Source organism: Salvelinus namaycush, chromosome 26 (assembly GCF_016432855.1).
Source record: "Salvelinus namaycush isolate Seneca chromosome 26, SaNama_1.0, whole genome shotgun sequence".
NCBI classification, from domain to species: Eukaryota; Metazoa; Chordata; class Actinopteri; order Salmoniformes; family Salmonidae; genus Salvelinus; species Salvelinus namaycush.
The window spans coordinates 39,715,219-39,742,882 of record NC_052332.1 but is presented as its reverse complement, the minus strand read 5'-3'; the positions used below and the strand labels follow the sequence as shown (position 1 = coordinate 39,742,882).

General features: G+C 41.9%; 1 protein-coding gene across 1 annotated transcript in view; it reads left to right on the top strand.

Annotated features, from left to right (window-relative positions):
• Positions 1 to 27,664, top strand: part of LOC120021159 (protocadherin-16-like) — an 86,047-nt gene that overhangs the window by 50,608 nt on the left and 7,775 nt on the right. Inside the window, exons 20-26 of the mRNA XM_038964798.1 lie at positions 2,596 to 2,709; positions 13,681 to 13,892; positions 14,172 to 14,326; positions 21,450 to 21,580; positions 23,429 to 23,715; positions 26,889 to 27,030; positions 27,430 to 27,601. Coding sequence (XP_038820726.1) covers positions 2,596 to 2,709; positions 13,681 to 13,892; positions 14,172 to 14,326; positions 21,450 to 21,580; positions 23,429 to 23,715; positions 26,889 to 27,030; positions 27,430 to 27,601 — 1,213 coding nt within the window. The remainder of the gene's footprint in view (positions 1 to 2,595; positions 2,710 to 13,680; positions 13,893 to 14,171; positions 14,327 to 21,449; positions 21,581 to 23,428; positions 23,716 to 26,888; positions 27,031 to 27,429; positions 27,602 to 27,664) is intronic.

The window sequence follows — 27,664 nt, the reverse complement described above, 5'->3', positions numbered from 1 at the left end:
AGACTAAATCATGAGGAATAAGACTAAATCATGAGGAATAAGGTTTTGAAGTGTCTGTTTTCTGTCTAGGAGATGTACGAAAGCTTTTTACACAAAATGACCTTCATACTTTCATTCATTTGTATGGGTTACTTTGTATGGGTTACCTTGTATGGGTTACCGTGTATGGGTTACCGTGTATGGGTTACCTTGTAAAGGTTACCGTGTATGGGTTACCGTGTATGGGTTACCTTGTATGTGTTACCTTGTATGGGAAACCTTGTATGGGAAATCTTGTATGGGTTACCTTGTATGGGTTACCTTGTATGTGTTACCTTGTATGGGTTACATTGTATGTGTTACCTTGTATGGGTTACATTGTATGGGTTACCTTCAGTCCCGTGACACTTGTGGGGGTCGTAGGCGGATGCCGTGGATTGACACGCAGCTCATGCAAATGACAGATTTTGATGGGGATTTATTGTTACTTGGATTGACTCACAATAGACTTTTAAGTATTAAAGTTATGTTAGTTTCTGTTGATGTGGCATTGGGTTCTGTTGATCAGAAGGTGATCAGAAGGTGTAAATGTTTATAATTTTACTGGACTGATGGTGCTTTCAAGACAACTGGGAACTCAGAAGAAAACGAGGTCAAATCATGACGCCAGTGAACTTCAGGTCAGAAAGTTTGGAGCTCTAGAAAGATGCTTGAGTTTCTGAGTTGGATGACCATTCAAAATGATTTTCCCCAGTCGGATCTTGTTTCCCCCCCCCCGAGTTCCCAGTTGTCTTGAATACACTGAAGTCGGTTTTCGGAGATATCCAAGTTCCTAGTTGTTTTGAACACAGCATTAGTCTGAGCGGTGGGAAGGAGAGACAGGTACCTGCCTTCTCTCTCCTTTCTTTCCTCTGGTGGTACCTGCCTTCTCTCTCCTTTCTTTCCTCTGGTGGTACCTGCCTTCTCTCTCCTTTCTTTCCTCTGGTGGTACCTGCCTTCTCTCTCCTTTCTTTCCTCTGGTGGTACCTGCCTTCTCTCTCCTTTCTTTCCTCTGGTGGTACCTGCCTTCTCTCTCCTTTCTTTCCTCTGGTGAGACTGACCAGAGAGAGGGGACACGGTCTTCCACCTGATGGCGAAACTCGATTTGCACCGTATCTACCTCAGGCACAAATTCATGTTGTTCCTATGACCAGAGAAAGTGAAATATTCCTCAATATTAAAATAGACACGACGAGCTGCTAATAATAATTCTGAATTCAAAAGCCACTCGCACATCCGAGGTATCTTTTTGCAGGTGCTTGGAAAAAGCTCTGAGGAAGACCATGAGGCCGATACGTAAAGCTCTGACGAAGTCCATGAGGCCGATACGTAAAGCTCTGAGGAAGACCATGAGGCCGATACGTAAAGCTCTGACGAAGACCATGAGGCCGATACGTAAAGCTTTGGAAAAAGCTCTGACGAAGACCATGAGGCCGATACGTAACGCTTTGGAAAAAGCTCTGACGAAGACCATGAGGCCGATACGTAAAGCTTTGGAAAAAGCTCTGACGAAGACCATGAGGCCGATACGTAAAGCTTTGGAAAAAGCTCTGACGAAGACCATGAGGCCGATACGTAACGCTTTGGAAAAAGCTCTGACGAAGACCATGAGGCCGATACGTAAAGCTTTGGAAAAAGCTCTGACGAAGACCATGAGGCCGATACGTAACGCTTTGGAAAAAGCTCTGACGAAGACCATGAGGCCGATACGTAACGCTTTGGAAAAAGCTCTGACGAAGACCATGAGGCCGATACGTAACGCTTTGGAAAAAGCTCTGACGAAGACCATGAGGCCGATACGTAACGCTTTGGAAAAAGCTCTGACGAAGACCATGAGGCCGATACGTAACGCTTTGGAAAAAGCTCTGACGAAGACCATGAGGCCGATACGTAACGCTTATTAAAGATACTGTTAACAGCAGTGTGCTGGTTCCTTTGTCTTTTCCCAATAATAATAACAACAACAAAACCGCAGAGCTATCGATACACTCGGCTACTCATTGCAGCTGCAGCGCGAATGGAAGTAGAGAGAAGCATGTTTTATGTTTTGTAATAGTGTTGAATAAAAACATTATTGAATAAAACTTAGATTTGAACTCATAAAAACAGTAGCTCTTTGCTGTATTCTTTGACAGTCTCTCTCTCTGGTCATGGTTATGAAGTCTCACGTAGTCTAGTATCAAACTTTGCTGTGACTGGGGCCGTGGAATCTCTCGGTAGGCATATGAGCTATCTGATTGGTCAGCCCAGTAGGCACACCTGATTGAGCCACAGATCTCCCGGTCCACCAGGTAGGCGGAGTTAGTCTTTTCAGACAAATGAAACGGTTAAAAATAGGAAATGCTTTGCCTACCCAGTGTCCTTCATGCCTTTATCATTGACTTTACTACAGAAATGTTTGGTGATCGACTAGGAATGCCTTGAAGATCGACCCGTCGGTCACGATTGACCATTTGGTGACCACTGTGTTAATGTTCTGTTGGGTTCTGTTCATGTTATATTGGATTCTTGTTGAAATGCATAACATTCCTGCCTGGTAATGTTGTACTCTGTACGTCTTAACCTGTCTCTCTACAGGTACGTCTGTAGCTCAGGATCAGGCCGAGTACCCTGATGGAACAAGAAGAGGGATCAGCTATAGCCTCTTCTCTGGAAACAGACTGCAGGCCTTCAGCATCGGCACTAGCACAGGTACCTTAGAGATCACAGGAGGTTGGGGGGGGGGGGCTGGAGCGGAATAGTTGGAAAGATATCGACAGTATCAACACATGGTTTCCGTGGTTTCCATGTGTTTGATGCCGTTCCGTTTGCTCCGTTCTAGACATTATTTTGAGCCGTCTTCCCCTCAGCAGCTTCCAATGGTAGAGATACTTCACAGATACTAACTACATCACTCACAGAGTTAATATTACTGTAATACAACACTCACATAGTTAATATTACTATACTACAAAACTCACATAGTTAATATTACTATACTACATCACTCACATAGTTAATATTACTATACTACATCACAGAGTTAATATTACTATACTACATCACAGAGTTAATATTACTGTATTACATCACAGAGTTAATATTACTATACTACATCACAGAGTTAATATTACTGTATTACAACACTCACAGAGTTAATATTACTATACTACAACACTCACAGAGTTAATATTACTATACTACAACACTCACAGAGTTAATATTACTATACTACATCACAGAGTTAATATTACCATACTACATCACAGAGTTAATATTACTGTATTACATCACTCACAGAGTTAATATTACTGTATTACATCACTCACAGAGTTAATATTACTATACTACAACACTCACAGAGTTAATATTACCATACTACATCACAGAGTTAATATTACTGTATTACATCACTCACAGAGTTAATATTACTATACTACATCACAGAGTTAATATTACTATACTACATCACAGAGTTAATATTACTGTATTACAACACTTACAGAGTTAATATTACTGTATTACAACACTCACAGAGTTAATATTACTGTATTACAACACTCACAGAGTTAATATTACTATACTACATCACTCACATAGTTAATATTACTATACTACATCACAGAGTTAATATTACTATACTACAACACTCACAGAGTTAATATTACTGTATTACAACACTCACAGAGTTAATATTACTGTATTACAACACTTACAGAGTTAATATTACTATACTACATCACAGAGTTAATATTACTGTATTACATCACTCTCAGAGTTAATATTACTATACTACACTCACAGAGTTAATATTACTGTATTACAACACTCACAGAGTTAATATTACTATACTACATCACAGAGTTAATATTACTGTATTACATCACTCTCAGAGTTAATATTACTATACTACACTCACAGAGTTAATATTACTGTATTACAACACTCACAGAGTTAATATTACTATACTACATCACAGAGTTAATATTACTGTATTACAACACTCACAGAGTTAATATTACTATACTACACTCACAGAGTTAATATTACTATACTACATCACAGAGTTAATATTACTATATTACAACACTCACAGAGTTAATATTACTGTATTACATCACTCACAGAGTTAATATTACTATACTACATCACTCACATAGTTAATATTACTGTATTACATCACTCACAGAGTTAATATTACTATACTACATCACTCACATAGTTAATATTACTGTATTACAACACTCACAGAGTTAATATTACTATACTACAACACTCACAGAGTTAATATTACTGTATTACAACACTCACAGAGTTAATATTACTGTATTACATCACTCACAGAGTTAATATTACTATACTACATCACTCACATAGTTAATATTACTATACTACAAAACTCACATAGTTAATATTACTATACTACAAAACTCACATAGTTAATATTACTATACTACAACACTCACAGAGTTAATATTACTATACTACAACACTCACAGAGTTAATATTACTATACTACAACACTCACATAGTTAATATTACTGTATTACATCACTCACAGAGTTAATATTACTATACTACAACACTCACATAGTTAATATTACTATACTACAACACTCACAGAGTTAATATTACTATACTACAACACTCACAGAGTTAATATTACTATACTACATCACAGAGTTAATATTACTGTATTACAACACTCACAGAGTTAATATTACTGTATTACAACACTCACAGAGTTAATATTACTGTATTACAACACTCACAGAGTTAATATTACTGTATTACAACACTCACAGAGTTAATATTACTATACTACATCACTCACAGAGTTAATATTACTATACTACATCACTCACATAGTTAATATTACTATACTACATCACAGAGTTAATATTACTGTATTACATCACTCAGAGTTAATAGTACTATACTACATCACTCACAGAGTTAATATTACTATACTACAACACATAGTTAATATTACTGTATTACATCACTCAGAGTTAATATTACTGTATTACATCACTCACAGAGTTAATATTACTGTATTACAACACACATAGTTAATATTACTGTATTACATCACTCAGAGATAATATTACTATACTACAACACTCACAGAGTTAATATTACTATACTACAACACTCACAGAGTTAATATTACTGTATTACAACACTCACAGAGTTAATAGTACTATACTACAACACTCACAGAGTTAATATTACTATACTACAACACTCACAGAGTTAATATTACTATACTACAACACTCACAGAGTTAATATTACTATACTACAACACTCACAGAGTTAATATTACTATACTACATCACTCACAGAGTTAATATTACTATACTACAACACATAGTTAATATTACTGTATTACATCACTCAGAGTTAATGGTACTGTACTACAACACTCACAGAGTTAATATTACTATACAACACTCACAGAGTTAATATTACTATACTACATCACAGAGTTAATATTACTATACTACAACACATAGTTAATATTACTGTATTACATCACTCAGAGTTAATATTACTGTAATACAACACTCACAGAGTTAATATTACTGTATTACAACACTCACAGAGTTAATATTACTATACTACATCACAGAGTTAATATTACTATACTACAACACATAGTTAATATTACTGTATTACATCACTCAGAGTTAATATTACTGTAATACAACACTCACAGAGTTAATATTACTGTATTACAACACTCACAGAGTTAATAGTACTATACTACAACACTCACAGAGTTAATATTACTATACTACAACACATAGTTAATATTACTGTAATACAACACTCACAGAGTTAATATTACTATACTACATCACTCACAGAGTTAATATTACTGTATTACATCACTCAGAGATAATATTACTATACTACAACACTCACAGAGTTAATATTACTATACTACAACACTCACAGAGTTAATATTACTGTATTACATCACTCAAAGTTAATAGTACTATACTACATCACTCACAGAGTTAATATTACTATACTACAACACATAGTTAATATTACTGTAATACAACACTCACAGAGTTAATATTACTGTATTACAACACTCACAGAGTTAATATTACTATACTACAACACTCACAGAGTTAATATTACTATACAACACTCACAGAGTTAATATTACTGTATTACAACACTCACAGAGTTAATAGTACTATACTACAACACTCACAGAGTTAATATTACTATACTACAACACATAGTTAATATATACTGTATTACATCACTCAGAGTTAATATTACTGTAATACAACACTCACGGAGTTAATATTACTGTATTACAACACTCACAGAGTTAATGGTACTATACTACATCACTCAGAGTTAATAGTACTATACTACATCACTCACAGAGTTAATATTACTGTATTACAACACTCACATAGTTAATATTACTATACTACATCACTCACATAGTTAATATTACTGTATTACAACACTCACAGAGTTAATATTACTATACTACACTCACAGAGTTAATATTACTATACTACATCACAGAGTTAATATTACTATATTACAACACTCACAGAGTTAATATTACTGTATTACATCACTCACAGAGTTAATATTACTATACTACATCACTCACATAGTTAATATTACTGTATTACATCACTCACAGAGTTAATATTACTATACTACATCACTCACATAGTTAATATTACTGTATTACAACACTCACAGAGTTAATATTACTATACTACAACACTCACAGAGTTAATATTACTGTATTACAACACTCACAGAGTTAATATTACTGTATTACATCACTCACAGAGTTAATATTACTATACTACATCACTCACATAGTTAATATTACTATACTACAAAACTCACATAGTTAATATTACTATACTACAAAACTCACATAGTTAATATTACTATACTACAACACTCACAGAGTTAATATTACTATACTACAACACTCACAGAGTTAATATTACTATACTACAACACTCACAGAGTTAATATTACTGTATTACAACACTCACATAGTTAATATTACTGTATTACATCACTCACAGAGTTAATATTACTATACTACAACACTCACATAGTTAATATTACTATACTACAACACTCACAGAGTTAATATTACTATACTACAACACTCACAGAGTTAATATTACTATACTACATCACAGAGTTAATATTACTGTATTACAACACTCACAGAGTTAATATTACTGTATTACAACACTCACAGAGTTAATATTACTGTATTACAACACTCACAGAGTTAATATTACTGTATTACAACACTCACAGAGTTAATATTACTATACTACATCACTCACAGAGTTAATATTACTATACTACATCACTCACATAGTTAATATTACTATACTACATCACAGAGTTAATATTACTGTATTACATCACTCAGAGTTAATAGTACTATACTACATCACTCACAGAGTTAATATTACTATACTACAACACATAGTTAATATTACTGTATTACATCACTCAGAGTTAATATTACTGTATTACATCACTCACAGAGTTAATATTACTGTATTACAACACACATAGTTAATATTACTGTATTACATCACTCAGAGATAATATTACTATACTACAACACTCACAGAGTTAATATTACTATACTACAACACTCACAGAGTTAATATTACTGTATTACAACACTCACAGAGTTAATAGTACTATACTACAACACTCACAGAGTTAATATTACTATACTACAACACTCACAGAGTTAATATTACTATACTACAACACTCACAGAGTTAATATTACTATACTACAACACTCACAGAGTTAATATTACTATACTACATCACTCACAGAGTTAATATTACTATACTACAACACATAGTTAATATTACTGTATTACATCACTCAGAGTTAATGGTACTGTACTACAACACTCACAGAGTTAATATTACTATACAACACTCACAGAGTTAATATTACTATACTACATCACAGAGTTAATATTACTATACTACAACACATAGTTAATATTACTGTATTACATCACTCAGAGTTAATATTACTGTAATACAACACTCACAGAGTTAATATTACTGTATTACAACACTCACAGAGTTAATATTACTATACTACATCACAGAGTTAATATTACTATACTACAACACATAGTTAATATTACTGTATTACATCACTCAGAGTTAATATTACTGTAATACAACACTCACAGAGTTAATATTACTGTATTACAACACTCACAGAGTTAATAGTACTATACTACAACACTCACAGAGTTAATATTACTATACTACAACACATAGTTAATATTACTGTAATACAACACTCACAGAGTTAATATTACTATACTACATCACTCACAGAGTTAATATTACTGTATTACATCACTCAGAGATAATATTACTATACTACAACACTCACAGAGTTAATATTACTATACTACAACACTCACAGAGTTAATATTACTGTATTACATCACTCAAAGTTAATAGTACTATACTACATCACTCACAGAGTTAATATTACTATACTACAACACATAGTTAATATTACTGTAATACAACACTCACAGAGTTAATATTACTGTATTACAACACTCACAGAGTTAATATTACTATACTACAACACTCACAGAGTTAATATTACTATACAACACTCACAGAGTTAATATTACTGTATTACAACACTCACAGAGTTAATAGTACTATACTACAACACTCACAGAGTTAATATTACTATACTACAACACATAGTTAATATATACTGTATTACATCACTCAGAGTTAATATTACTGTAATACAACACTCACGGAGTTAATATTACTGTATTACAACACTCACAGAGTTAATGGTACTATACTACATCACTCAGAGTTAATAGTACTATACTACATCACTCACAGAGTTAATATTACTGTATTACAACACTCACATAGTTAATATTACTATACTACATCACTCACATAGTTAATATTACTGTATTACAACACTCACAGAGTTAATATTACTGTATTACAACACTCACAGAGTTAATATTACTATACTACAACACTCACAGAGTTAATATTACTGTATTACAACACTCACAGAGTTAATATTACTATACTACAACACTCACAGAGTTAATATTACTGTATTACATCACTCACATAGTTAATATTACTATACTACATCACAGAGTTAATATTACTATACTACAACACTCACAGAGTTAATATTACTATACTACATCACAGAGTTAATATTACTATATTACAACACTCACATAGTTAATATTACTATACTACATCACTCACATAGTTAATATTACTATACTACATCACTCACATAGTTAATATTACTATACTACATCACTCACAGAGTTAATATTACTATACTACATCACAGAGTTAATATTACTGTATTACAACACTCACAGAGTTAATATTACTGTATTACAACACACATAGTTAATATTACTGTGTTACATCACTCAGAGTTAATATTACTATACTACATCACTCACATAGTTAATATTACTATACTACATCACAGAGTTAATATTACTATACTACAAGACTCACAGAGTTAATATTACTGTATTACAACACTCACAGAGTTAATATTACTATACTACATCACAGAGTTAATATTACTGTATTACATCACTCACATAGTTAATATTACTATACTACATCACTCACATAGTTAATATTACTATACTACATCACAGAGTTAATATTACTGTATTACAACACTCACAGAGTTAATATTACTATACTACATCACTCTCAGAGTTAATGGTACTATACTACAACACTCACAGAGTTAATATTACTGTATTACATCACTCACAGAGTTAATAGTACTGTATTACAACACTCACAGAGTTAATATTACTATACTACAACACTCACAGAGTTAATATTACTGTATTACATCACTCACAGAGTTAATAGTACTGTATTACAACACTCACAGAGTTAATATTACTGTATTACAACACTCACAGAGTTAATATTACTATACTACACCACTCACAGAGTTAATATTACTGTATTACAACACTCACAGAGTTAATATTACTATACTACAACACTCACAGAGTTAATATTACTGTATTACAACACTCACAGAGTTAATATTACTATACTACAACACTCACAGAGTTAATATTACTATACTACATCACTCACAGAGTTAATATTACTATACTACATCACTCACAGAGTTAATATTACTGTATTACAACACTCACAGAGTTAATATTACTATACTACATCACTCACAGAGTTAATATTACTGTATTACAACACTCACAGAGTTAATATTACTATATTACATCACTCACAGAGTTAATATTACTGTATTACAACACAGAGTTAATATTACTATATTACAACACTCACAGAGTTAATATTACTATATTACAACACTCACAGAGTTAATATTACTATACTACAACACTCACAGAGTTAATATTACTATACTACAACACTCACAGAGTTAATATTACTGTATTACATCACTCACAGAGTTAATATTACTATACTACAACACTCACAGAGTTAATATTACTCTACTACAACACTCACAGAGTTAATATTACTGTATTACAACACTCACAGAGTTAATATTACTATACTACATCACTCTCAGAGTTAATGGTACTATACTACAACACTCACAGAGTTAATATTACTGTATTACATCACTCACAGAGTTAATAGTACTGTATTACAACACTCACAGAGTTAATATTACTGTATTACAACACTCACAGAGTTAATATTACTATACTACACCACTCACAGAGTTAATATTACTGTATTACAACACTCACAGAGTTAATATTACTATACTACAACACTCACAGAGTTAATATTACTGTATTACAACACTCACAGAGTTAATATTACTATACTACAACACTCACAGAGTTAATATTACTATACTACATCACTCACAGAGTTAATATTACTATACTACATCACTCACAGAGTTAATATTACTGTATTACAACACTCACAGAGTTAATATTACTATACTACATCACTCACAGAGTTAATATTACTGTATTACAACACTCACAGAGTTAATATTACTATATTACATCACTCAGAGTTAATATTACTGTATTACAACACAGAGTTAATATTACTATATTACAACACTCACAGAGTTAATATTACTATATTACAACACTCACAGAGTTAATATTACTATACTACAACACTCACAGAGTTAATATTACTATACTACAACACTCACAGAGTTAATATTACTGTATTACATCACTCACAGAGTTAATATTACTATACTACAACACTCACAGAGTTAATATTACTCTACTACAACACTCACAGAGTTAATATTACTGTAATACAACACTCACAGAGTTAATATTACTGTATTACATCACTCACAGAGTTAATATTACTATACTACAACACTCACAGAGTTAATATTACTGTATTACATCACTCACAGAGTTAATATTACTATACTACAACACTCACAGAGTTAATATTACTATACTACAACACTCAGAGTTAATATTACTGTATTACAACACTCACAGAGTTAATATTACTGTATTACAACACTCACAGAGTTAATATTACTGTATTACAACACAGAGTTAATATTACTGTATTACAACACTCACAGAGTTAATATTACTGTAATACAACACGCATCGGGTTAACAACACATTGTAGAGGAATCCGACTCTTCTCTGTAAACAGACAGTGGACGCAGTAGGGACATGCACTACATGACCAAAGTATGTGGACACCTGCTCATCGAACATCTCATTCCAAAATCATGGGCATTAATATGGAGTTGGTCCCCCCTTTGCTGCTATAACAGCCTCCACTCTTCTGGGAAGGCTTTCCAGCACATGTTGGAACATTGCTGCTATAACAGCCTCCATTCTTCTGGGAAGGCTTTCCACTAGATGTTGGAACATTGCTGCTGGGGACATGATTCCATTCAGCCACAAGAGCATTAGTGATGTTGGGTACTGATGTTGGGCAGTTAGTCCTGGCTCGCAGTCGGTGTTCCAATTCATCACAAAGGTGTTCGATGGGGTTGAGGTCAGGGCTCTGTGCAGGACAGTCAAGTTCTTCCACACTAATCTCGACAAACCATTTCCGTTTGAACCTCGCTTTGTGCATGGAGGCATTGTCATGCTAAAACAGGAAAGGGCCTTCCACAAACTGTTGCCACAAAATTGGAAGCGCAGAATCGTCAATGTCATTGTATGCTGTAGCATTAAGATTTTCCTTCACTGGAACTAAGGGGCCTAGCCCGAACCATGAAAAACAGCCCCAGACTATTATTCTTCCTCCACCAAACTTTACTGTTGGCACTGTGCATTGGGGAGGGGAGCGTTCTCCTGGCATTCACCAAACCCAGATTTGTCCGTCAGACTGCCAGATGGTGAAGCGTTGCTTCCAGAGGCAGTTTGGAACTCGGCAGTGAGTTTTGCAAATGAGGTCAAACGATTTTTACGCGCTTCAGAACTCGGTGGTCCCGTTCTGTGAGCTTGTGTGGCCTACCACTTCGCGGCTGAGCCGTTGTTGCTCCCAGACGTTTCCTTTTGGCACTTACTGTTGACCGGAGCAGCTCTAGCAGGGTAGACATTTCACAAACTGACGTGTTGCAAAGGTGGCATCCTATGCCGGTGCCACGTTGAAAGTCATTGAGCTCTTCAGTAAGGCCCATTCTACTGCCAATGTTTGTCTATGGAGATTGTATGGCTGTGTGCTCGATTTTATACACCTGTCAGCAATGGGTGTGGCTGAAACAGCCGAATCCACTAATTTGAAGGGGTGTCCACATACTTTTGTTTATATAGTGTACTGTATATCTCTTCTGCTTTATAAGTTCTGTCTTTATGAATACTTGATTGATTGTATATATAGTGTATTTCAACACAAATGTCTAGAGTTTATGCTCAACATGTACTATCTGTTCCAGTGTTCTAATAAGATCACGGAAGCCACCATACTCCACCATACTCCACCATACTCCGTCATACGTCACCATACTCCACCATACTCCACCATGCTCCACCATACTCCACCATAATCCACCAAACTCCGCCATACGTCACCATACTCCACCATACTCCACCATACGTCACCATAATCCACCATACTCCACCATACGTCACCATAATCCACCATACTCCACCATACGTCGCCATAATCCACCATACTCCACCATACTCCACCGTACTCCACCATACTCCGCCATACGCCACCATAATCCACCATACTCCACCATATGTCACCATACTCCATCGTACTCCACCATACTCCACCATACTTCACAATATTTCTCCATGCTCCACCATACTCCACAATACTTCACCATGCTTCACCATGCCCCGCCGTACTCCCCCGCACTCCGCCGTATCCCGCCATACCCTGCCATACCCTGCCATACTCCACCACACTCCGCTATGCCCTGCCATACACCAACATACCCCACCATGCCCCACCATACTCCACTATACACTGCCATACACCACCATACACCACCATACCCCACCATACTCCACCATACTCCTAACCCTGTCACTGTCTCTCAACTCTCCCTTACCTCTTACTCACCTGTCCCCCTCCCTGTCCCCCTCCCTGTCCCCCTCCCTGTCCCCCAGGTGAAATCTGGGTTCAGAGGTCGTTGGGTCTGGACTTTGAGGACACTCCCCGACTCCGCCTGGTAGTGAAGGCTGAGACGGCTTCGTCCAGCTCCTTCATGGCCGTTAACCTGATCCTGCAGGACATCAATGACAACCTGCCTCGCTTCCAGCTCCAGAACTACGTAGCCTACATGAGAGAGGCCCAGGGTTACGACGTGCCAATCATACAGGTATGGTGGACACTAGCAGACACACACACTCTCTCTCTCTCTCTCTCTCTCTCTCTCTCTCTCTCTCTCTCTTTCGTTCTCACTTTCGTTCTCTCTCTCTCTTGCGTTCTCTCTTTCGTTCTCTCTCTCTTTCGTTCTCTCTTTCGTTCTCTCTTTCGTTCTCTCTCTCTTTCGTTCTCTCTCTCTCTTTCTCTCTCTCTCTCTTATTTATATATATATGCACACTCTCTCACAGGAACACACACTCACTATCCCGCTACTTCCTGTCTCATCTGTCAGGTGGTGGCAGAGGACGTGGACCAGGGGCAGAACGGTCAGGTGACTTACTCTATCCAATCATCGGGAGGCATGAGCGGCCTGTTCAAGATCAACCCTGTCACAGGAAGCATCACCACCGCCGCCATCATGGACAGAGAGATCTGGACTAAGACCAGGTGAGGGGATAATGGTGTGTGTGTGGCAGAGAGATCTGGACTCAGACCAGATGAGGGGATAATGGTGTGTGTGTGTGGCAGAGAGATCTGGACTCAGACCAGATGAGGGGATAATGGTGTGTGTGTGTGGCAGAGAGATCTGGACTCAGACCAGATGAGGGGATAATGGTGTGTGTGTGTGGCAGAGAGATCTGGACTCAGACCAGATGAGGGGATAATGGTGTGTGTGTGTGGCAGAGAGATCTGGACTCAGACCAGATGAGGGGATAATGGTGTGTGTGTGTGGCAGAGAGATCTGGACTCAGACCAGATGAGGGGATAATGGTGTGTGTGTGTGTGTGGCAGAGAGATCTGGACTCAGACCAGATGAGGGGATAATGGTGTGTGTGTGTGTGGCAGAGAGATCTGGACTCAGACCAGATGAGGGGATAATGGTGTGTGTGTGCACGTGTGTGTGTGCACGTGTGTGTCTGCCTGCATGTGTGTGTGTGTGGCAGAGAGATCTGTACTCAGACCAGGTGAGTTGCGCTTTAAATAACAGATCAAGGTTTGCTTCATACCTTCGACTGCAGCACAGCCCAACAGAGCCCAACACAGCCCAACACAGCCCAACAGGGCCCAACACAGCATAGCACAGCCAAATACAGCCCAATACAGCCCAATACAGCATAGCACAGCCCAATACAGCATAGCACAGCCCAATACAGCATAGCACAGCCCAATACAGCATAGCACAGCCCAATACAGCCCAATACAGCATAGCACAGCCCAATACAGCATAGCACAGCCCAATACAGCATAGCACAGCCCAATAGAGCCCAATACAGCCCAATACAGCATAGCACAGCCCAATACAGCATAGCACAGCCCAATACAGCATAGCACAGCCCAATACAGCATAGCACATCCCAATACAGCATAGCACAGCCCAATATAGCCCAATACAGCCCAGCAGAACCCAACAAAGCCCAATACAGCATAGCACAGCCCAATACAACCCAATACAGCATAGCACAGCCCAATACAGCATAGCACAGCCCAATACAGCCCAATACAGCATAGCACAGCCCAATACAGCATAGCACAGCCCAATACAGCCCAATACAGCATAGCACAGCCCAATACAGCATAGCACAGCCCAATACAGCATAGCACTGCCCAATACAGCATAGCACTGCCCAATACATCCCAGCACAGCCCAATACAGCCCAATACAGCCCAGCAGAGCCCAGCAAAGCCCAATACAGCATAGCACAGCCCAATACAGCATAGCACAGCCCAATACAGCATAGCACTGCCCAATACAGCATAGCACTGCCCAATACATCCCAGCACAGCCCAATACAGCCCAATACAGCCCAGCAGAGCCCAGCAAAGCCCAATACAGCATAGCACAGCCCAATACAGCATAGCACAGCCCAATACTGCCCAATACAGCATAGCACAGCCCAATACAGCATAGCACAGCCCAATACAGCATAGCACAGCCCAATACAGCATAGCACAGCCCAATACAGCATATCACAGCCCAATACAGCATAGCACAGCCCAATACAGCCCAATACAGCATAGCACAGCCCAATACAGCATAGCACAGCCCAATACAGCCCAATACAGCATAGCACAGCTCAATACAGTATGGCACAGCTCAATACAGCATAGCACAGCCCAATACAGCATAGCACAGCCCAATACAGCATAGCACAGCCCAATACAGCATAGCACAGCCCAATACAGCATAGCACAGCCCAATACAGCATAGCACAGCCCAATACAGCCCAATACAGCATAGCACAGCCCAATACAGCCCAATACAGCATAGCACAGCTCAATACAGCATAGCACAGCCCAATACAGCATAGCACAGCTCAATACAGCATAGCACAGCCCAATACAGCATAGCACAGCCCAATACAGCATAGCACAGCCCAATACAGCATAGCACAGCCCAATACAGCATAGCACAGCCCAATACAGCATAGCACAGCCCAATACAGCCCAATACAGCATAGCACAGCCCAATACAGCCCAATACAGCCCAATACAGCCCAATACAGCCCAATACAGCCCAATACAGCATATCACAGCCCAATACAGCATATCACAGCCCAATACAGCCCAATACAGCATATCACAGCCCAATACAGCCCAATACAGCCCAATACAGCCCAATACAGCCCAATACAACCCAATACAGCATATCACAGCCCAATACAGCCCAATACAGCCCAATACAGCATATCACAGCCCAATACAGCCCAATACAGCCCAATACAGCCCAATACAGCCCAATACAGCCCAATACAGCCCAATACAGCATATCACAGCCCAATACAGCATATCACAGCCCAATACAGCATATCACAGCCCAATACAGCCCAATACAGCCCAATACAGCATATCACAGCCCAATACAGCCCAATACAGCCCAATACAGCCCAATACAGCCCAATACAGCATATCACAGCCCAATACAGCCCAATACAGCCCAATACAGCCCATCACAGCCCATCACAGCCCAATACAGCCCAATACAGCCCAATACAGCCCAATACAGCATATCACAGCCCAATACAGCATATCACAGCCCAATACAGCATATCACAGCCCAATACAGCCCAATACAGCCCAATACAGCATATCACAGCCCAATACAGCCCAATACAGCCCAATACAGCCCAATACAGCATATCACAGCCCAATACAGCCCAATACAGCCCAATACAGCCCATCACAGCCCATCACAGCCCAATACAGCCCAATACAGCCCAATACAGCCCAATACAGCATATCACAGCCCAATACAGCATATCACAGCCCAATACAGCATATCACAGCCCAATACAGCCCAATACAGCCCAATACAGCATATCACAGCCCAATACAGCCCAATACAGCCCAATACAGCCCAATACAGCCCAATACAGCATATCACAGCCCAATACAGCCCAATACAGCCCAATACAGCCCAATACAGCCCATCACAGCCCAATACAGCCCAATACAGCCCAATACAGCCCAATACAGCCCAATACAGCCCAATACAGCATATCACAGCCCAATACAGCCCAATACAGCCCAATACAGCCCAATACAGCCCAATACAGCCCATCACAGCCCAATACAGCCCAATACAGCCCAATACAGCATATCACAGCCCAATACAGCCCAATACAGCCCAATACAGCCCAATACAGCCCATCACAGCCCAATACAGCCCAATACAGCATAGCACAGCCCAATACAGCCCAATACAGCCCATCACAGCCCAATACAGCATATCACAGCCCAATGCAGCCCAATACAGCCCAATACAGCCCATCACAGCCCAATACAGCCCAATACAGCATAGCACAGCCCAATACAGCCCAATACAGCCCAATACAGCCCAATACAGCCCAATACAGCCCAATACAGCCCAGCACAGCCCAATACAGCCCAGCACAGCCCAATACAGCCCAATACAGCCCAATACAGCATAGCACAGCCCAATACAGCCCAGCACAGCCCAATACAGCCCAGCACAGCCCAATACAGCCCAGCACAGCCCAATACAGCCCAGCACAGCCCAATACAGCCCAGCACAGCCCAATACAGCCCAATACAGCCCAATACAGCATAGCACAGCCCAATACAGCCCAGCACAGCCCAATACAGCCCAATACAGCCCAATACAGCATATCACAGCCCAATACAGCCCAATACAGCCCAATACAGCCCAATACAGCCCATCACAGCCCAATACAGCCCAATACAGCCCAATACAGCCCAATACAGCCCAATACAGCCCATCACAGCCCAATACAGCCCAATACAGCATAGCACAGCCCAATACAGCCCAATACAGCATAGCACAGCCCAATACAGCCCAATACAGCATATCACAGCCCAATACAGCCCAATACAGCCCAATACAGCCCAATACAGCCCAATACAGCATAGCACAGCCCAATACAGCCCAATACAGCATATCACAGCCCAATACAGCCCAATACAGCCCAATACAGCCCAATACAGCCCAATACAGCATATCACAGCACAATACAGCCCAATACAGCATATCACAGCCCAATACAGCCCAATACAGCCCAATACAGCCCAATACAGCATATCACAGCCCAATACAGCCCAATACAGCCCAATACAGCCTAGCACAGCCCAATACAGCCCAATACAGCCCAATACAGCCCAATACAGCCCAATACAGCCCATCACAGCCCAATACAGCCCAATACAGCATAGCACAGCCCAATACAGCATAGCACAGTCCAATACAGCCCAATACAGCCCAATACAGCCCAATACAGCATAGCACAGTCCAATACAGCCCAATACAGCCCAATACAGCCCAATACAGCCCAACACTCCCTCCTCTTTCTCTTTCTTTTAAAATTCCATCCCTTATTTCTAAGGCTGATGAAGGGATCTTATTTGTTCTAACTTTATGTCTTTGATATGTGGTTGTAAGTTGCTATGGATACGACCACCTGCTAAATGTACATGTAACATGTATTTGTAGTCACTCTTGTGCTGTGTGGCTTAGACATACAGTAGTCTAGCTCAGTGGTTCTCAGACCTCTCCTCGGGGACTCCCAGACATTTTCACAATTTTGTTTGTTGCCCTGAACTAGCTCACCAGATTCACCTTATCAAGGGATTGACGATTAGCGGACGAGTTACGAGTTGCATGAGGTGTGCTAGATGTGTAATATAAATTAACGGCTAGGTGTCCCTGACGAGAGGTTTGAAAAAAAAACTCAGGTCTTGATGTACTGCTGTCCTTCTATCTGATACTTCATCCACCTCATGTCCCAGGTCTTAATCACTTCCTGAATATAGGGGAAGAATGGCATCCATCTCATGTCCCAGGTCTTAATCACTTCCTGAATATAGGGGAAGAATGGCATCCACCTCATGTCCCAGGTCTTAATCACTTCCTGATTATAGGGGAAGAATGGCATCCACCTCATGTCCCAGGTCTTAATCACTTCCTGAATATAGGGGAAGAATGGCATCCACCTCATGTCCCAGGTCTTAATCACTTCCTGATTATAGGGGAAGAATGGGGAAAAAAAGCAGTGGAACTGGCTGCAAGGTGTAGCTAGTGTATGAATGGTGGAGAAGAGAGTAACGTACAACCTCAACCTCAGACCATCACACTGAGTAATGAACCTCAGACCATCACACTGAGTAATGAACCCCAACCTCAGACCATCACACTGAGTAATGAACCTCAGACCATCACACTGAGTAATGAACCCCAACCTCAGACCATCACACTGAGTAATGAACCTCAACCTCAGACCATCACACTGAGTAATGAACCCCAACCTCAGACCATCACACTGAGTAATGAACCTCAGACCATCACACTGAGTAATGAACCCCAACCTCAGACCATCACACTGAGTAATGAACCTCAACCTCAGACCATCACACTGAGTAATGAACCCCAACCTCAGACCATCACACTGAGTAATGAACCTCAGACCATCACACTGAGTAATGAACCTCAACCTCAGACCATCACACTGAGTAATGAACCTCAACCTCAGACCATCACACTGAGTAATGAACCTCAGACCATCACACTGAGTAATGAACCTCAGACCATCACACTGAGTAATGAACCTCAGACCATCACACTGATTAATGAACCCCAACCTCAGACCATCACACTGAGTAATGAACCTCAGACCATCACACTGAGTAATGAACCTCAGACCATCACACTGAGTAATGAACCTCAGACCATCACACTGAGTAATGAACCTCAGACCATCACACTGAGTAATGAACCTCAGACCATCACACTGAGTAATGAACCCCAACCTCAGACCATCACACTGAGTAATGAACCTCAGACCATCACACTGAGTAATGAACCTCAGACCATCACACTGAGTAATGAACCTCAGACCATCACACTGAGTAATGAACCTCAGACCATCACACTGAGTAATGAACCCCAACCTCAGACCATCACACTGAGTAATGAACCTCAGACCATCACACTGAGTAATGAACCTCAGACCATCACACTGAGTAATGAACCCCAACCTCAGACCATCACACTGAGTAATGAACCCCAACCTCAGACCATCACACTGAGTAATGAACCTCAGACCATCACACTGAGTAATGAACCCCAACCTCAGACCATCACACTGAGTAATGAACCTCAGACCATCACACTGAGTAATGAACCTCAGACCATCACACTGAGTAATGAACCTCAGACCATCACACTGATTAATGAACCCCAACCTCAGACCATCACACTGAGTAATGAACCTCAGACCATCACACTGATTAATGAACCCCAACCTCAGACCATCACACTGAGTAATGAACCTCAGACCATCACACTGAGTAATGAACCCCAACCTCAGACCATCACACTGAGTAATGAACCTCAGACCATCACACTGAGTAATGAACCTCAGACCATCACACTGAGTAATGAACCTCAGACCATCACACTGATTAATGAACCCCAACCTCAGACCATCACACTGAGTAATGAACCTCAGACCATCACACTGATTAATGAACCCCAACCTCAGACCATCACACTGAGTAATGAACCTCAGACCATCACACTGAGTAATGAACCCCAACCTCAGACCATCACACTGAGTAATGAACCTCAGACCATCACACTGAGTAATGAACCTCAACCTCAGACCATCACACTGAGTAATGAACCTCAGACCATCACACTGAGTAATGAACCTCAGACCATCACACTGAGTAATGAACCTCAGACCATCACACTGATTAATGAACCTCAACCTCAGACCATCACACTGAGTAATGAACCTCAGCCCATCACACTGAGTAATGAACCTCAGACCATCACACTGAGTAAAGAACCTCAGACCATCACACTGAGTAATGAACCTCAACCTCAGACCATCACACTGAGTAATGAACCTCAGACCATCACACTGAGTAATGAACCTCAGACCATCACACTGAGTAATGAACCTCAGACCATCACACTGAGTAATGAACCTCAACCTCAGACCATCACACTGAGTAATGAACCTCAGACCATCACACTGAGTAATGAACCTCAGACCATCACACTGATGATTGTTTTGTTTTGTCTTGTCGAAAGGCTGGTCGTCACAGCGACGGACAGGGGCAGCCCGCGATTGGCCGGTTCGGCCACACTCACAGTGATCATCGTAGACCTCAACGACAACAGTCCAACAATCCCTCTGCCCCGGGAGGTCCGCATTCCTGAGAGTGAGTCACCTTTGGCCTTTGACCTGTACGATGATACGTTCATATAACGTCTTTATTTCCAATAGGCCTCTTTACGTAGTACAGGACTCCCCTACAGAGCATTCGGAAAGTATTCAGACCCCTTGACCTTTTCCAACATTTTGTTACGTTACAGCCTTATTCTAAAATAGATTAAATATATTTTTCCTCTCATCAATCTACACACAATACCCGATAATGACAAAGCGAAAACAGGTTTTTAGAAATGTTTGCAAATGTATTAAAACTACATACAATTTAAAAAAGGCACATGTAGCCTCCATATCAATACATACACACAAACTATCCAGGTCAAATAGGGGAGAGGCGTTGTGCCGTGAGGTGTTGCTTTATCTGTCTTTTTAAACCAGGTTTGTTGTTCATTTGAGCAATATGAGATGGAAGGAAGTTCATTGCAATAAGGGCTATATATATATATATATATATATATTGGAGTCCACCTGTGGTCAATTCAATTGATTGGACATGATTTAGAAAGGCATACACCTGTCTATATAAGGTCACACAGTTGACAATACATGTCAGAGCAAAAACCAAGCCCTGAGGTCAAAGGAATTGTCTGTAGAGCTCCGAGACAGGATTGTGTCAAGGCACTGATCTGGGGAAGGGTACCAAAAAATTTCTGCAGTATTGAAGGTCCCCAAGAACACAGTGGCCTCCATCATTCTTAAATGGAAGAAGTTTGGAACCACCAAGACTCTTCCTAGAGCTGACCGCTCGGCCAAACTGAGCAATCGGGGGAGAAGGGCCTTGGTCAGGGAGGTGGCCAAGAACCCGATGGTCATTCTGACAGAGCTCCAGAGTTCCTCTGTGAAGATGGCAGAACCTTCCAGAAGGACAACAACCATCTCTGCAGCACTCCACCAATCAGGCCTTTATGGTAGAATGGCCAGACGGAAGCCACTCCTCAGTAAAAGGCACATGACACCCCACTTGGAGTTTGCCAAAAGGCACCTAAAGGACTCTCAGACCATGAGAAACAAGATTGAACTCTTTGCCCTGAATACCAGGCGTCACGTCTGGAGGAAACCTGGCACCATCCTTATGGTGAAGCATGGTGGTGGCAGCATCATGCTGTGGGGATGCTTTTCAGTGGCAGGGACTAGGAGACTAGTCCGAATCGATGGAAAGATGAACGGAGCAAAGTACAGTGAGATGCTTGATGAAAACCTGCTCCAGAGCACTCAGGACCACAGACTGGGGTGAAGGTTCACCTTCCAACAGGACAACGACCCTAAGCACACAGCCAAGACATCGCCAGAGTGGCTTCAGGACAAGTCTCTGAATGTCCTTGAGTGGCCCAGCCAGTGCCCAGACTTGAACCCAATCGAACATCTCTGGAGAGACCTGAAAATTGCTGTGCAGCAACGCTCCCCATCCAACCTGACAGAGCTTGAGAGGATCTGCAGAGAAGAATGGGAGAAACTCCCCAAATACAGGTGTGCCAAGCTTGTAGCGTCACACCCAAGAAGACTCGAGGCTGTAACCGCTGCCAAAGGTGCTTCAACAAAGTACAGAGTAAAGGCTCTGAAGACTTATGTAAATGTGATATTTCAATTTTTTTAATATATATACATTTGCGCACATTTTTTTTTTTTGCTTTGTCATTATGGGCTATTATGTGTAGATTTATGAGGGGGGAAAAGTATTTAATACATTTTAGAATAAGGTTGTAACATAACAAAATGTCGAAAAAGACAAGAGGTCTGAACTTTCTGAATGTACTGCACAGTATATCCTAACCCCTCAACACTCTCAGTAACATGTCTCTGTCTCCTACCCGTTCCTCCACCCCCCTCCCCTCCCTAGACACCCTGATCGGCACAGAGATCACCTCGGTAACGGGTAATGACGTAGACTCCAGCCCGGCCCTGTCCTACAGCCTCCAGCTGGACGGGTCGTCCCAGGGGAAGTTTGGGATTCACCGCTACAGTGGTGGGGTGTCTCTGACCGCCCCTCTGGACTACGAGGACAGGACCTGGTACACACTGACCGTCAGGGCTACTGACTCCCAACACCAGACTGAGGCTAATATCACCATATTGGTGGAGGACGTCAATGACAACGCTCCTGCGTTCACACACGATCTATACCAGGTAACTGTTAATCAATCAGTCAATCAATCAATCAATTCACACCTTCTGGTGTTCACACAGGATCTATACCAGGCAACTGTTAATCATTCAGTTAATTCATCAATCGGTCAATCAATCAATTCACATGTTCTAGTGTTCACACAGGATCTATAGCAGGCAAATGGCTTTTAGGTGATGATCAATCAACCAATCAATCTAACAATCAATTGGTCCACCTTCATAACCCCACAAACACCCAGCTACTACTACTAACTACAACTACTAACTACTACTACTAACTACAACTACTAACTACTACTACTAACTACTGCTACTACTACTACTACTACTACTACTACTAACTACTACTACTACTACTACTACTACTACTACTACTACTACTTACTACTACTACTACTACACAAAAGTATTTAGTTATATCGTAGAAGTAACATTTGTTCTCCTATCAGTAGTTTGTTTTATAACAACATGATATTGTCCATTTCCTGTATGGTCCGTTTTCCTCAGCAGCTCTGTAGTAAAGGAGAGACGAGGTCCTTGTCCCCTGGTTTGTTTATCTCAAATGGCACCCTATTCTCTAAACAGTGCACTATTTTTTACCCATAGGTCTCTGGTCTAATGTAGTGCACTATATAAGGAATAGGGTGCCATAGGGCTCTGGTCTAAAGTAGTGCACTATATAAGGAATAGGGTGGCCATTTTGGGACACAGCCTTGGTGTTACGGTAGATTTATGTCCCCATGTCATCTGTTGAAAGGTGAAGGAGAGAGGGGCAGGAGAGAGGTGAAGGAGAGAGGTGAAGGAGAGAGGGGCAGGAGAGAGGTGAAGGAGAGAGGGGCAGGAGAGAGGGGAAGGAGAGAGGGGCAGGAGAGAGGTGAAGGAGAGAGGGGCAGGAGAGAGGGGAAGGAGAGAGGTGAAGGAGAGAGGGGAAGGAGAGAGGGGAAGGAGAGAGGGGCAGGAGAAAGGGGAAGGAGAGAGGGGCAGGAGAGAGGTGAAGGAGAGAGGGGAAGGAGAGAGGGGCAGGAGAGAGGTGAAGGAGAGAGGTGAAGGAGAGAGGGGCAGGAGAGAGGGGCAGGAGAGAGGGGAAGGAGAGAGGGGAAGGAGAGAGGGGCAGGAGAGAGGGGCAGGAGAGAGGGGCAGGAGAGAGGTGAAGGAGAGAGGTGAAGGAGGGAGGGGCAGGAGAGAGGGGCAGGAGAGAGGGGCAGGAGAGAGGGGCAGGAGAGAGGGGCAGGAGAGAGGGGCAGGAGAGAGGGGAAGGAGAGAGGGGCAGGAGAGAGGGGCAGGAGAGAGGGGCAGGAGAGAGGTGAAGGAGAGAGGTGAAGGAGAGAGGGGCAGGAGAGAGGGGCAGGAGAGAGGTGAAGGAGAGAGGGGCAGGAGAGAGGTGAAGGAGAGAGGGGAAGGAGAGAGGGGAAGGAGAGAGGGGCAGGAGAGAGGTGAAGGAGAGAGGTGAAGGAGAGAGGGGCAGGAGAGAGGGGAAGGAGAGAGGGGCAGGAGAGAGGGGCAGGAGAGAGGGGCAGGAGAGAGGGGCAGGAGAGAGGTGAAGGAGAGAGGGGAAGGAGAGAGGGGCAGGAGAGTTGGGAAGGAGAGAGGGGCAGGAGAGAGGGGAAGGAGAGAGGGGCAGGAGAGAGGGGAAGGAGAGAGGGGCAGGAGAGAGGGGCAGGAGAGAGGGGCAGGAGAGAGGTGAAGGAGAGAGGTGAATGAGAGAGGGGCAGGAGAGAGGGGCAGGAGAGAGGTGAAGGAGAGAGGTGAAGGAGAGAGGTGAAGGAGAGAGGTGAAGGAGAGAGGGGCAGGAGAGAGGGGCAGGAGAGAGGGGCAGGAGAGAGGTGAAGGAGAGAGGTGAAGGAGAGAGGGGCAGGAGAGAGGGGCAGGAGAGAGGGGCAGGAGAGAGGGGCAGGAGAGAGGGGTAGGAGGTGCCCACTAAACATGTCAACCAGAAGGCGTTTACCGCTCCAGGTCTTCACACCTAGTTAAACTTGATAAACAGCGGGGAAAATTAGCTTCACAAGGTCATAGCTCCCAGGACACTCAGGATGTATTAAAGCACCTGCACACACACACACACACACACACACACACACACACACACACACACACACACACACACACACACACACACACACACACTAGAACACGTATGAATGCAAATGCAGACACACACACACACACACACACACACACACTGGAACACGTATGAATGCAAATGCTGGGACACACACACACACACATGCAACCCCCCCCCCCCCCCCCCCCCACACTAGCACACGTATGAATGCAAATGCAGGGACACACACACACACATGCACACCCCCCCCCCCCCCCCCCCACACACACACACTAGCACACGTATGAATGCAAATGCAGGGACACACACACACACATGCACCCCCCCCCCCCCACACACACACACTAGCACACGTATGAATGCAAATGCAGGGACACATGCACACCCACCCACGCACACACACACACACACACACACACACACACACACACACACACACACACACACACACACACACACACACACACACACTGAGGGGGGTGATACAAGTCTAATCACGACTGTGTCTGGGTTGGGGAAAGGTTAATATGAGCTCAGTACGTTTACTATTGTAAACAGGATATGACTTCAGCTTTACTGCAGGTTATCAACAGAACAATGTTTACAACTGTAGACAAGATATGAATTTCACTTTTACCACAGGTTAACAACAGCATCATTAAACATTGTGTGTGTCCCATATGGCACCCTTTTCCCTATATAGTGCACTACTTTAGACCAGAGCCCTATGGCACCCTATTCCCTATTATAGTGCACTACTTTAGACCAGAGCCCTATGACACCCTATTCCCTATTATAGTGCACTACTTTAGACCAGAGCCCTATGGCACCCTATTCCCTATTATAGTGTACAGTCCCCATAGGGCTCTGGTCAAAACTAGTGCACTTTGTAGGGAATAGGGTGCCATTTGAGACTCGTTTCGTCTCCTCTACCTTTAACTGTCCCTCTCTTTGCTGACAGTCCAGTCTATTTTCATCCTGTAGTTGAGTTATCAGGGACTCGGTTTCACCAGAGGTGTAGCTTCTATTCATTCGGTTAGATTTATGTTGATTGTTGTGTTGTTGTGTTGACTATTATGGAGGTTGTTAAAGCTGTGTCTGTGTTTCCCAGGTTACACTGCCAGAACATTCCCCGCCAGGCAGTCCCGTTGTCACGGTGACGGCGACTGACCGTGATTCGGGTGAGAATGGAAAGGTCACCTACAGAGTGACGTCGTCAACGCGAGGTGGCTTCTACGTCGACCCCAGCAACGGTACAGGATTCAATTCTCTTTCCTACAGTTCACACACAGAACAAAGACACATTACTGTTGTTACCACTGCTGTGCTGTTACCATGGAAAAACTATCTTCTGTACTGTAGGCTATTACTGTATTCTGACGGCAAGTAGCTCAGCAGTTGAGAGCGTTGGGCCAGTTGGGCGTTGGGCCAGTTGGGCGTTGGGCCAGTAACTGAACGTTTGCTGGTTTGAATCCCCGATACGACTCGGCACAAAAATTAGTCGCTCCGGATAAGAGTGTCTGCTAAATGACTAAAATACACATTTTAAAAGGACTGAATAGAACTGGCGTGTAGGTGAAGTCCAAGGGAATGGGTTTCAAACCTGTGTTTTATTCAAAACTTTTCAAATGATTTATCTCGTCTCCCTACAGGCACCCTGTTCATCAGGGAGAGGGCAGAGTTTGACCCAGAGAACCCGTCCGTCAGCGTGGTCATCGAGGCCTGTGACGGGGGATCCCCGCCCCTCTCCTCCGTCACCACAGTACAGGTCCAGCTATCAGACGTCAACGACAACGCTCCTGTCTTCCACCAATCAGAGTACAGGTAGGTCACAGCGCTTCCATCTTCCACCAATCAGAGTACAGGTAGGTCACAGCGCTTCCGTCT